Here is a 13,795-nt window from a genome sequence, read left to right as displayed (position 1 = left end):
TTAGTAAAACAGGTCTGATACTAGGAAAAGAGGAAAAAGAACCAGGGGAAGACCCGTCAATGTGGACTGACAGAATTAATAGAACTTTAGAAGAATAAAACGCTAGATCTGACAAACAGTACAGAAGACAAACTAATTTGGAGGAAATGTGTTGATAAGAAGGAAGCTAATAATAATGAAAACTTAATTATTTAGTGCTATCATAGTATCCTATATATCCCATGAGCACACATATCAAGAATGTGACCTTACGATAAATAAAAACTTCACTGCAGCTAGTTCTATTCTAGTTCTCAAAGTTAATAATTATACAAATATTACACACTTACTTACCCGATAACTAATATTTCCAACAAAAACCCTCCTCTGCAAGTAAGATAATTGAAACTTTTCTTCGTTGATTTTGTGCTGGTCTTTAATCTCCATATTCCTAAATGTACTGGAAGAAGCACACTGAAAAGGATTATCTCCATCCAAATCCTCGTCGTCTTCATCATCATCTGGAGATGCTAACTGCCATGCTGAATTTAAATTATTGAAACCCAAATCGGGTTCCGACACCCTTGACTCAAATAAACGACATTTTCTTGGGGATGGTGTTCTGCATAATCTTTCTCTTAAAGCTTGTTCTGAAAATCTGCCGTTTTCGCGTATGGGAGTTGATACGGGGGTTGCTGGTAAGCTTGAACGAAATACAGCACCTGGAGGATTCGTTCCTGACAAACAGACTGCATTGAAGCCCATAAAAGCTTCTGTATGAAGTTTATATAAATAACTGAATCGAAATCCAAGCATTTTTTTTTTTACTTTGAAATGTTACACTAGATAAGAATCATCGTTGCACATTAATAACACCACTATATTTGAAGATGCAAATAAAAGTATGAACACTTCACAAATGCTTTAAAAAATGAAATCAATTTATGCTGAGTGAATATACGAAAACTGGATATATGGTATAGTACAGTTAATGTCTAAAGAACATGACCCGTCCTGAGCAAATAACAAAAACATGACTTCGACGACTTATTTTGAAGAGGAATCCAGAAAACTCACACCGCTTCTAATTATATGTATTCAACACCTATATTGCACACGGATCAAAAGAGATTGCCATCCACCTGGTATTTATTCTGCCACATCAGCCAATGCTTTTAAAACTGCCACCTGAAAAATTATTGATAAAAAAGAGGGTTGGGGGGGGGGGATAAAATGAAACTTATTCTAGATCATCAGATGTCGTGTAGTTCACACATGGAGAAATTAATAAACAAATACTGCAGATCAGAGTAGCAAACACTGCGCAAAGGAGTGAAAATTAAAGTGATTCTTCAAGAATAAACTATATTATTTTGACGAGTCATTGTGGTTTCTTTCACTGCATCTATAATTCACACGAAGCTGCTTATTTTAGAATTATTCAAATGTACAACTCAGAAAACCTTAACAAGCAGGAGAAGCCATACCCTTACTCCATTACGAACATAAACAGTTACGCGATCACGTGAGAATTCATCAGCTAAAGATAACCTCGAAGCCGCCACACGATAAGCTGAAAAACCAACGGTGAATATTAAAGTCCAGCGAAGTGTACCGAAATATGTAATGAAATTAAGAGTAATAAAATAAAATTAAGTAGAAAATATGTAAAGTGTAAAAGAAGAAAAAAGAAAGAAATAGGCACAAGAACCATCGATTAATAGTTTTACATTTTATTACACTATCAGAGGATGCCATCGTGAATGAGACTTCATTGTACATCAAGTTGGCGTGAAGTATTATTATTATTATTATTATTATTATTATTATTATTATTATTATTATTATTATTATTATTATTATCATTTAATTAAGGGGATAAAAACTCCCTGTCATTTTTAAGCCGAATAAGAAAATCGAAGATTGAAATCTAAGAGTTTCATGCCGAAGAACGTTCGGCAAGTCCAAGCGTTTTAGCCTTTTCGCTTTTTATTGTAGTGATATTATTATTATTATTTGACACCTCCAGGAAGTCCAAAGACCAAGGGAGAGTGTGGCAACAGCATCGAACGAATACGCCTTCCAACTACTAACCGCGCTCAAGCTTACTTAACTGAGCCAATAGTAGAAATAATAATAATAATATTATTATTATTATTATTTAATAATAATGAATTATTTCAAACGACTAACGAGCATAGAACAAAGTACCTCGCTATCTTTGCAGTTGTCCAAGGGAAGAAAGGCGAGCCATGAAGTGCAACAAGTGTCAGAAGGAATTACCGTTCGACGGATGTTATATAACCCGCAGGAAATGCCATAGGAATCTTCACTTTACGTGTTCCGGAGTTTCAGAAACAACCTGGCAACGCAAATCCAATGCCAAACGAGAGGAATGGAAATGCTCAAACTGCAGACAGAACAAAGTAACGCCGCCACCCAAGACGCAACCGATTACGCCGGAGGCAGAATCGGACGATGAACTGAACAGACAAAAAAATACCGGTGAGTCTTATAATTTCAGTTCCGTAAATTTATTACTAGAAAAAGGTTTAGAAAATATAAAAGCCAGCTTGGTAGACTTTGTCCAAGAACTATTTGATAAACAGAATAAACAAATAACGAAAACAAATTAGCGAATATGAAGAGTTTATTCAATTTAATAATTCAGAAGTCGAAGAAGTCTTACAAACGGTAAAAGACATTAAAACCAGCATTAACGCACTAACCGACAGGCAATACAAATTGATAAAAGACACATCGGAACTCCGTCAAGAATTTAATTCCCTGAAACTATAATACGAAGTTTTAAACCAACAACAACATAAAGAAGACCTTGTCATAAACGGTCTTCCAGAAACTGAATCCACAGAAAATCTCAGAGACGTAGTTTTAAAGTTAGGCCATGCAATTGACATCCCCTACAGGATAATGACATTCAGACCATAAATCGGATTCCCAGGAAGAACAAAAAACAAGGCTTGCCATGACCCGCAAAAGTTATAATCGGTCTGACAAGCAAGGCTACAAGCGACAATCTAATAAAAGCCAGCAGACTGAAAAAAAAAACAGTTGTCAAGGATTTAAATGCATCGCAAGACAATACACCACTCTTTCTTTCTGAGTATTTAACACCTTTCAATCAGAATCTTTTGAACCAAGCAAGAAAAGAAAAAACAGAAAAAAGTATCAATTTTTGTGGATCAAAGACCGCAAAATATTCTTGAGAAAGTCACAGACTTCAAAGTCTATACAAATTAAAAGCTCGGAAGATATACATAGGTTGCCAGAATGAAACAGAAGACTCCAGCTTAGTTCAAAAAGAAGATCTCAACACAACAAAAATGAATGTGAACCATCAGATAGATGTCATTACACAAGAATATATCAGTAATTGTATTCTCGAATCACTTGATTCATTGAAACAACACACAGTAGAAGGGAGTGGTCTCTTAATCTTGCATATTAACATCAGAAACATCCGAAAACATTGGTTTATCTGAGGAATTACACTGATATTTTTGATTCTAAGAGAAGTATCCATAACAAATGATGAAGCGGCTGCTTTTTAAATTCCAGGCTTCCAACAACATAGATCATGCCGCCAAACAAAAAGAGGAGGTGGAATGTTAATATTTATCAAAAAAAACTTAATAGCAAAAGAAGCGGCGTATCAGTTTGAGTATGCTGAAACCCTCTGCCTCCAAATCATTAATACCACGAATACACAACATCCCATAATACTAAATGCTATTTACAGGCCACCAAACTTAAACATGATAAAATTCTTGCACGAACTCAATTGCTGGCTTGATGAAATTGATGATAATTAGCGACGTGAACATAAATATTGCAAACGAAAACCAGAACAACACTGTACAATACCTAAACACGCTATCCATTTATAATCTAATACCAACAATAACATCATGTACTAGAGAAGAAATATTCGGAAATACTATCACTGCCTCCTGTCTAGATCATATAAACGTCCGAGCACCAGCAAACAGTTACACTGCATCAGTCATAAATTGCAAAGTAGCAGACCATTACTTCACCGCTCTAAACCTGCACACCAAGACAATATCTATGCAATGTCCCACAGAAGAAAAGTGACTGAAAAAATAATAGACGAAGAAATAGTCAACCACGAAATAAGAAAAACAGACGGGGAACACCTGGCATCAGATTCAGCAGATATCTTATACAACAACTTTAAATTCACACTGGAAGAAATATATAAGAAAGCCGCAAAGAAAGTCAGAATTCATTCAAAAACAACACAAAATCCTTGGATAACACAAAACTTAATCCTAGAAATACACAGAAAGGACGCTTTATGGAGAGAATTAAAGCGATATTTAAATAACACAGCTTTAACACTGAATATAAGATAATAAGGAATCGCCTTTCAAGACAAATCAGAAATGCAAAAAGAAGCTACTACAGAGACAAACTAACCTCCACACAAAACAACATGAAACAAACCTGGCATCTGATCAATGAGATGCTAGATTTTGTTCCCAACACCACCGCCTCCGAAACCATAAAACACAGCTTCATGAAAGACGCAAAACTTATCCAACAACTAGCAAATGACTTTAACCAATACTTTGCAGACTCCATCCAAGAACTTCACAGAAATATTCCCCCAATCACAAAACGTGATCTCCACTTGGACCATAATCAAAACAGACATTATGGTTCCCAATCATAAAAGAAGCAGAACTTCTCTCTGCAATACATCAAATCAAACCAAACAAAGGCCCAGCAGGAATTGATGGTATCAGACATAAAGATATAAAGCAACATGCAACTAGTTTAAGTCCTATCCTACTAAAAGTAATAAATAAAATATTCAAAACAGGACAGATACGAAGTATGCTAAAGACCGCCATAATCACACCCATACACGAACATGGAAAAAAAATTAATTAACAATTACAGATCCATAGAAACATTACCAATTATCAATCAAATTATGGAGCGGATCATACTGAAGAAACTCACAGCATACACTGAGATCCTTCATATTATCACCAAAACACAATATGGTTTTCAGAAAAATAAGAGAACAACATCTCTCTCTTGGAAGACTTTACAGACGTAATTAATACCGCTTTAGACAAAAACAAAATTACCATGGTAGTCTTTATAGAGCTAACCAAAGCATTCGATACACTTACACATCAAACCTTGTTAGAAAAGCTGAGGCATGTTGGAATAGACGAGCCTCTGCACAGGTGGTTTACAAACTACCTTCAAAAAAAGAAAGAAAGCATATCACATGTATCGGGTGAAACGGAAGCAGAGCGCTACCAGAAACCTGTGGAGTGCTAGAGGGAGCAGTACTCTCCCCAACCCTATTCAACATTCACACCCACGATATTAATCAGCTAACAATCAAAGGCAAGATATTCCAATACGCACACGATACAGCTATAATATCCATTCATAATAACGCAAGCATAGCCCAAAGAAATATGCAACATGACATAAATCTGATCACAGACTGGCTCACCAAAAACTCCATACACCTATACTCAGAAAAAACAAAATTAATGATAATCAGAAATCCACTGACGACCAGTTGATAACAAATATATAACCATCCAACATCCACTTTCCAACATAAAAAACAGACAGAACAGCAAAATCACTACATTCACTCAGGTTGAAACAATACGATACCTTGGAATTTAGTTCGATGAGGATATGAACTGGAATAGCCACATAATCTATCTACACAACAAACTCCGAACAATAATTGGCAAACTCTACAGGTTAAAAGACATAGTTCCCATACGCCTAAAAACACTAATATACAAAGCACTATGCCAAAATATACTAAGATACGCTATAACAACGTATGCTTTCTGTGCACCCTACAAACTAAATAGATTAATGTCGCTACAGTACAAAATTGTAAAACTGATCGTTTGGGACCAAAGAGACAATAACGACTTTATATACACTGCAGTGTCAGAACACAAAATAGTGACAGCAAAACATTTATGTCACCATGCAGTTTTGCCAAAACATTATTTCGATGCGAACTACAGGACAGTCAGAAATATATACCGTATAACAAGACCTCAGACAACTAATTATATCACATATAAATGCAATAATCACTATGGAAAGGCCACGAAACTTCTACATCCCAGACATGATAAACAAATTACCTTTTTTAATACAGAAACCTTACAAACTACAATAGCCTGAAAAGAGCTCTAAGGACATTCTACGAACAAGAAACATGCACCCAAAATACCATATAAATGTAATGAAACACAATAAATTCGTTCAGGCTTCCAGTTCAGCGACGCATCAATACATTCCAAGTTATTTTGTGTGTGTGTGTGTGTGTGTGTGTGTGTGTGTGTGTGTGTGTGTGTGTGTGTGTGTGTGTGTGTGTGTGTGTGTGTGTGTGTGTGTGTGTGTGTGTGTGTGTGTGTGTGTGTGTGTGTGTGTGTGTGTGTGTGTGTGTGTGTGTGTGTGTGTGTGTGTGTGTGTGTGTGTGTGTGTGTGTGTGTGTGTGTGTGTGTGTGTGTGTGTGTGTGTGTGTGTGTGTGTGTGTGTGTGTGTGTGTGTGTGTGTGTGTGTGTGTGTGTGTGTGTGTGTGTGTGCGTGCGTGCGTGCGTGCGTTCGTGCGCCGGAATTTCTCAATCATAGATTTCATAGCTTCTCAACACAGCAAACAAACCAATAAATAATAACCAACTGGTGTCATCCTCAGAGAAGCTCATAAATAAGCTTCGAGGATGAAAGCTGAGAAAATACATCTCATCTCATCCAAGATAATAAATAAAATAAATAAATAAGGGTATCATATATAATCAAATGCATGTAATGTACGTATCACATGCAAACAAATGTATGAATATTTTATCATGTGTAATGATATGTATGTAATGTATGTATCATATGTTATAAATTATTATAATTATTATTGCGAAAAAAATTATCATTATTATTATCAGAATACATGAATGTATCAAATGTATGTAATGTTGTATCATACGTAAACAAATGTAAGTAATGTTGTTTCATATGTAAACAAACTATGTAATGTATGTATCATATGTAGTAAATTATTATTATTGTTATTTAAAAAACAAAACCAATTTGACAGGTGATACAGAACAATTGAGATTCTGCTCGAGAATCTAAGAATAGTCTGTCAGGTGGGGTCGTAAAATATGGACTGTTCCAAGTAATGCTGTTTTTTTGAAGACCGTAGGGGTCACTTCGTTGATGTTTAATTGCTGTAAATAGATGAATAACTTCTTTGAAATTGTGCCAAGTGCATCGATAACTTTAGTGTGTTGAAGCCACAGCCGGCCAACTTCTATTGCCAGAACTCTGTATTTAGTATTTTTTTTCCATTTCTTTGTTGTTATCAGTGGATACTGTAATATCAATAATCCAAACCTGTCGATGTTCGATAATTGTGATGTGAGGTCTATTGTGCTCCAAATTCCGATCAGTTTGTATTCTAAAGTCCAGGAGAATTTTCGCTGTTTCGTTTTCCAATACAGTCTCTATTTATGCTGCCACCAGTTATCAGAAGTAGGAAAAGCATATTTTTTGCAACAAGCCAATGAATTATTTTGGCCACTTGATCATGGCGGTATTTATAATCAGTTTGAGCTAGCATGCAATTGGCACTGATTAGATGTTCTACAGTCTCATGCGATTTCTGATCGCATAATCTACATTTCCTGTTATTATTGATGTTCAAAATTTTTGCTTTCATTCCTTTGGTTTGTAATGACTGTTCTTGAGTTGCTAGAAGAAATCCTGCTGTTTCTTTTTTAATATGTCCATATTGTAGCCATTGCTACGTCTTGTTCACTTCAATTTTGTCCTCGGTACCTCTAAGAAATTGGCCATGCAAAGGTTTATTTTTCCAGCGCACATAACGGTTATTTTGCTGTTCCTTTTTGTAATCGCATTTATTTCCTGTTGCTTTCTGAAGAAACTCTTGCGTAACTGGTTGAAGCATTTGCTCAGAACTATTGTCGATGTAACGTTTTAAGCTAATTTCTTCTTCTTCTTCCACAGTCTACGTCACTTGCAGCAGACTCCGTCCACCAATTCTCCTTGGCAGGTACAACCGATCAACATCACTTCGTGGATATAATGCATGATATATAGTCATTGGCTGTGTCTAGTTTTTCCAGGTCTTCTTTTGCCCAGTCTATTGTGCCAACTCTGTATCAGATCACTGGTATAGCCCAAGAATTCATCGCTCTAATTGTGTTTAATCGGTTTAGTTTTGATTTCAGAATATTCCTAACTCTTTTGGTGTATTCTACTCCTGCCTAGTTTAACGTTCAAGTGGAGAATGTCAGTGGATTTTAATATTCCTAGGTATTTATAGTGTTCGTCTGCTGAAATTGCTTTTATATATTTCTCTTCATCAAAATGAAAATTGCTAGCGTCATTAATTTTCCCTCGTTTAATAGCTGAAATTGCGCAATTATCTAAACCAAATTCCATTTTGTTGTTCTGACTGAAAATACGAAATGTGTTCAATAAAGAGCCTATTTGCTGGGCCGATTTTCCATAATTTCAAGTTATCCATATACAACAGATGGTTAATTTTAATATTACATTTAAGAATTTCATATTCAAGTTTTGTTTTCTTCAGAATCATAGATAAAGGTATCAAATAAATATTGAAGAGCAATGATGACAAGGATTCACCATGGAAAATTCCACGTTTAATGCTGATATCTCCGAATCCTTCATTATTCACTATTAAAGTTATTTTCCGTGATTTCATAGCAGCAGCCAGAAACAAATATATGTGTTTGCTAATTCCAAATATTTTTAGTGATTTCAGGATCCAGGTGTGTGGGAGGGAATCGATTTTTTCTTCTGTTTAAGTTTCTGAGAATAATTTTAATAATAAGGATCTGGTCTTTTGTTCTTCTAGATTTTTGAAAATTGTCTTTTTGTTCAATCGAATAAATCTGATTATCTGATAAGTAGTGGTATATGGAATTTGCTATGATTGCACTGAACAGCTTAAGCATAGTTGGTAGGTATGTTATTCGACGATAGTTACTTGGGTCTTCACCATTATCCTTATCTTTCATGAAGAGAAGTGTGCGCCCAGATATCATCCAGTCTTCCACTGAGCCTGACTGCAACAAATAATTAAATTGTTCTGTCACTGAATCATGTAGACTGGTTAGATGCTTTAACCAAAATCCATGTAGTTCGTCTTCTGAGCTGACCATATGTTTAGTGAAAATGACATTTTGCATTTGTTTTTGTTTCATTTCTGATTCTAATTCCTTAATCCATGAGGCATCTTTATTGTGTTCAATAGGATTATCCCAAGCTTGTCTTCGAAAATTTGAGTGTTTCTTCTTTTTCTGGTGAATGAATGCTTACATGTGTATTTCTCTGGAGAGAGCGAAAGAACTGACTTTGGTTCTATTGAAATTGCATATTTTGCATATGTTGGTTTATTCTTGCTTCGTATCTTTTAATTTTCTCTACAGTCGCTATAATCTTTATTTTGGCTCTTCAGTAACTTCAGCAATTGTTTTGAAGGCCAAATTATATTTGCTAATCAGTTTGTTTTTGATATTATTTTTCAGCGGTCCTTCTTTAAAATTCTTTAAGTTGCTCAAATCAGCTCGAACTTCGTTGACCTTTGGTTCCAAACGAATTTTCCATGGTGCAGATTGTTTCATTCTCGGCTTTTGCTCTTGCGATTTGTAACCAAGATTCACTGTAATGATATAGGCTGTGCTGTATAGGAGCTGATTTGTTTCCTTTATGCTGTTGTGGTTGTGATGGTTTTAATCACAGCATTTGCGTCTGAGGGCAGCTGTTTTAGCTTAGATTTATGCAAAGCTTTTAATGGTGGCAGTCTTATACGGTCATTTATGGAAGACATATGTTCCAATATCCCTGCCTTCATTGTACACTGCACTTCTGTCAAAACATTCTGAGGTACGTCGCAGCTTGACGTTTACTGAGTTGAATTCCAAAGTTTGATATAGCTGCCTCCTGGTGACTTGCTGTTAGTGGAGTTGTTGGTTTATTACGTACCTCTTGCAGCTCAAGTTCAGTAAATATTTTGTTATGGAAAATGAAATTCTTTTGATCCATAAGCGTTTGTTCTGTTATTGCAGATTCTGGTAATTTTTGTTTCCAAATTAAATGCATACGCTTTCTAAAACCTTGTATTTCTGGTGTTGATCTGTAAAAACACTTAATAACTTCTCTGTTTTCTTCTACAGTCCATTTTTTAAGTTTAGTTTCTTCCAGTCGCATCTTAGCTTTTTGCCCTGGTTGCCCAGCATGGTGAGCTGGGTCCTGTAGCCCTCTTGACGCCCGATGTCCAGGATCCCCAACATCTGACGCAGTTCTTGATGACCCTGGCGTCGTCTGACCCGGTATGGATCTCTTCTTAGTTTTCACCATTAAGATGGGGGATGGAACACGGTTAATCTGGCTCCTCAGTTGAGACCTGTCTGACAAGGGTGGCCCTGCTGGCAGCTATGCTACCGCCAGAATAGTTCTCAACATCAATGAAGTACGCAAGCCCCACCGCCACGATGAGGTCGTGTTCCTTCGTGGGCGGGTGGGATTATTATTATTATTATTATTACTTATGGGATCCTTTATTCCTAACTGTTAAAGGCAGGCAGATAGCTACAATCTTCTTCCAGTTATACTCCGATAGTGAGCTCAATGAATCAATAAATTAAAGCTTTTTAGTTTTCAGTAGTGAAAGAGAGTTCTGCAGTCAACTGTAGTCATTTTAGTTATTACATTAAGTTTTATGGAGTTATTTTCTTCCACTAATTCATTAATAATAATAGCATTTGATCTCTTCAGCAAACCGTTCTTTCATTCTGCAGTTTCATTATTCTTACATGTTCATTCAGTGTTGTAAAAATTGGAACGAAGGAACATGACGCTTAAAAGAATAATTTTTCATCTTTATATTTTAAAACGCACGCAGAAATACTCGAAAACAAGAACAAAAAAAGTGGTCAAAGGCAGTCATAGAACTTATTTAGTTGTATGCTTTATATAAGCGCTTGTTTATAAAAACGTCCCTTTAAGAGCATTTCCTTTCGGAATTAGCAACACTTCATGATGTGTGAAGAATGAGCTTCAACAGAATGTCAGAAATCCTGCATTTTCTGAAATGGAAGGAAGTTCAAAAGTATTTATCATTTCCTCACAAAAAAATTGATTTTTTAAAATAATATACGTTGCTTGGAAAGAAGTCAACCGACACCATAATGTGAAGAACAAACAGCCTACAAAAGGCGCCCACTTAATAAGATATTGGACCTCCTTTCCCTACGATGACTGCAGCACTCCTAGTGGGCATACTTTCCACAAGTATACTATAGCGATCGATGAGAATTTTTGACCTTTCTTCCTGTATGCATGTAATGAGGTCCTAGTCTGTTGTGGGGAGATCTCCCCTGGATCTCACTCGACGTTCTATAGTTCATCCCACACATGACCAGTAGGGCTGAGATCAGGGGTCTGTGGCGGCCAGTCAAGTATAGTGACATTCATGTCCACAAACCACGCAGTTACAACAGCAGGAACCTTACGACCCGATGCACTGTCTTGCTAAAAGAGACAATGGTCAGTTTCATACAAACCCCACAAAGCAGGAAGCATTACATTGTCCAGAATGTTCAGTGTTCGTGGCACCACAGAGATTCGAGGCCAAACCAGGAAATACATGACACCGTACCATCACATCACCACCTCCAAATTTCATAGTTGGGGTTATGCGCCCTGGTAAGAGGCATTCAGTGGACATCCGCCATACCCACAACCATCCATCTACTCGGTACAGGGTGTAGCATGATTCGTCGCTCCATAACGCAGATTTCCAGGTTTCCACATCCCCTGTACACGCTGTTTGTGCCACTTAAGATGATGCTGCATGTTGATTCGGGTCATGTGTGGTTTGCATATTGTGGTCCTACCATGGAAACTCATATGGTGAGCGTCAGTTCTGAATGTTTTTGTGCAGATTCATGTTCCAGTCGATGTTCAGAACTCCCCATTCAACGCGTCAGCCGACGAATGGCAATTTTAATATTATCCTGCGTAGCACCCTACGGTCACGTTCGGTGAGTGGTAGATCGTCTACTGCGAGTAGCACTTGCAGTTGACTCCCTGCTCTTCCATCTCCGTATGCTAACACTGACTGTGGATGGCCCAATTTGTCAAAAAACTGCCAAATAAATATGCCTACATCATGGTATACTCTAACAACGCTTCTTTCAAAGTAGTCAGTTCCCTTTGAGCTGCCATGTAACCTGGACACAGTTGCCCTGACTTGGCAGCATCATATTCCTCCAATTTATACCGACTAACACGTGATTTGTTACATATCACGATGCACCGAACCCATGGAGGTGTCCGCTGATTTCTTTCCAATAGTGCACATAAAACGTGGGATTGTTAAAATCATGATGGTAATGTCAATAGTACTCTGACATGTTCACTGCTCCTACTGGCTTGGCTTCCTGAGAACTGCACAAGTCGGAACAAAATCTGTCCAGATCACTTTCTAATTATTGAACCTTTCAAGTATGTTTATGGTTGTTGTTTGTCTTATAAGCAATTCGAAATGAATGTGGTCTGAACAACATCAACAACATCATATGTGTTGTGAGCATTGCAAGATGGCAAGTGTGATTATGACTTACACGGCGCATTTTCTAGACTGGATTATTGTTTCTGATCAGAACATTTTTAACTTTTAACTACATGTAACCGTTAAAAAAGAGAAAATATTTTTATCCCAGTTTTCGGTCAGTGTCTGAGTTAGCTGATATCACTCAGAGGGAAATGATATTTTTCTTGTTAATGTGAGTGCTACAGTCTATTTTTACTGTGCAACAGAGCAAAACCAACCGTTAGAAACACACGATTTCAGACAATAACAGTTTTGTTTTATTTTTAGGTTCAGGATCATGAGATGACGCGGCCCCTGTTTACTCCATCTTTCCCTAAAATGACCGAATTTCCATGAACTCAACTCTACATGATAACTAAAGACGAGACCAGCTGACAGGAGATTTTCGAAAGGTAGTCAGGTTTAAGTGAGGTCCACCTGCTTTTAATATTCTCTTTTTGGGGTACAAAAAGACAATCAAATCTCATTTTGACATGACCATCGTACACGTTCCCGTAATATCCTCTCAATTGTGCACCACCCATTATCCTACGCAATATTCTTCTGTTTCGATCTGGTAGGCTCCTCTCGACAGCATATACGTCTCAATCAGTGGTTGACGCGAGGCAAATTATATATATTCGAGTAAATAAGGGATTTGAACCATGAAAGTACATTGATACCTTCTTTAAGCGGAAAAATAGCTCGGAAGACAGTGATAATAGAAAACTAGTTTGCAATGACAATTTGTATCTGAAGAGAAAGAAGTCTGTAACGAATCTACAGAAACACAGAATTCTCATCAGTTGCAATGCGATAATATTAATACGCTGAACGAAAGGAAAGATTTCCTGGCTTGCTGGACATTCGACCAGTGGATCGCATTCAAAGGTAAATACAATTGGTTATTTTGTAGGAACATATTTCTGTTTTGTGGCTTTTCTCCCTGTACGGTAATTATGCCTACATTATTAATCAACAACTGTTTACAGTTTTGAATGTGTATATAAAGTCAATATTAACAGTCGCCTTGTTACGAACGCGCGATGAAATGGAAGGCGAGGTTTGGAGCTTCCCGGATAGCATTCAAAGGTAAATACAATTGGTGATTTTGTATAAGGGCCGGAATCT

The 13,795-nt window shown here is 36.8% G+C and overlaps 1 protein-coding gene across 1 annotated transcript in view; it reads right to left on the bottom strand.

The window, feature by feature from the left end:
• The window catches only part of LOC150095745 (putative RNA-binding protein EEED8.10), a 268,565-nt gene extending 267,111 nt beyond the window's left edge, over positions 1-1,454 (bottom strand). Inside the window, exon 1 of the mRNA XM_090410562.1 lies at positions 334-1,454. Coding sequence (XP_090266688.1) covers positions 334-795 — 462 coding nt within the window. The 5' untranslated portion in view covers positions 796-1,454. The remainder of the gene's footprint in view (positions 1-333) is intronic.
• Between the last annotated feature and the right edge of the window lie 12,341 nt (positions 1,455-13,795).

This window comes from Typopeltis vanoorti, chromosome 20 (assembly GCF_054136105.1).
Source record: "Typopeltis vanoorti isolate ZY-2024b chromosome 20, IOZ_Tvanoo_1.0, whole genome shotgun sequence".
Taxonomy (NCBI): Eukaryota; Metazoa; Arthropoda; class Arachnida; order Uropygi; family Thelyphonidae; genus Typopeltis; species Typopeltis vanoorti.
Note: the sequence above shows the minus strand (reverse complement) of the source record. Positions and strands in the feature narration are given on the sequence as shown.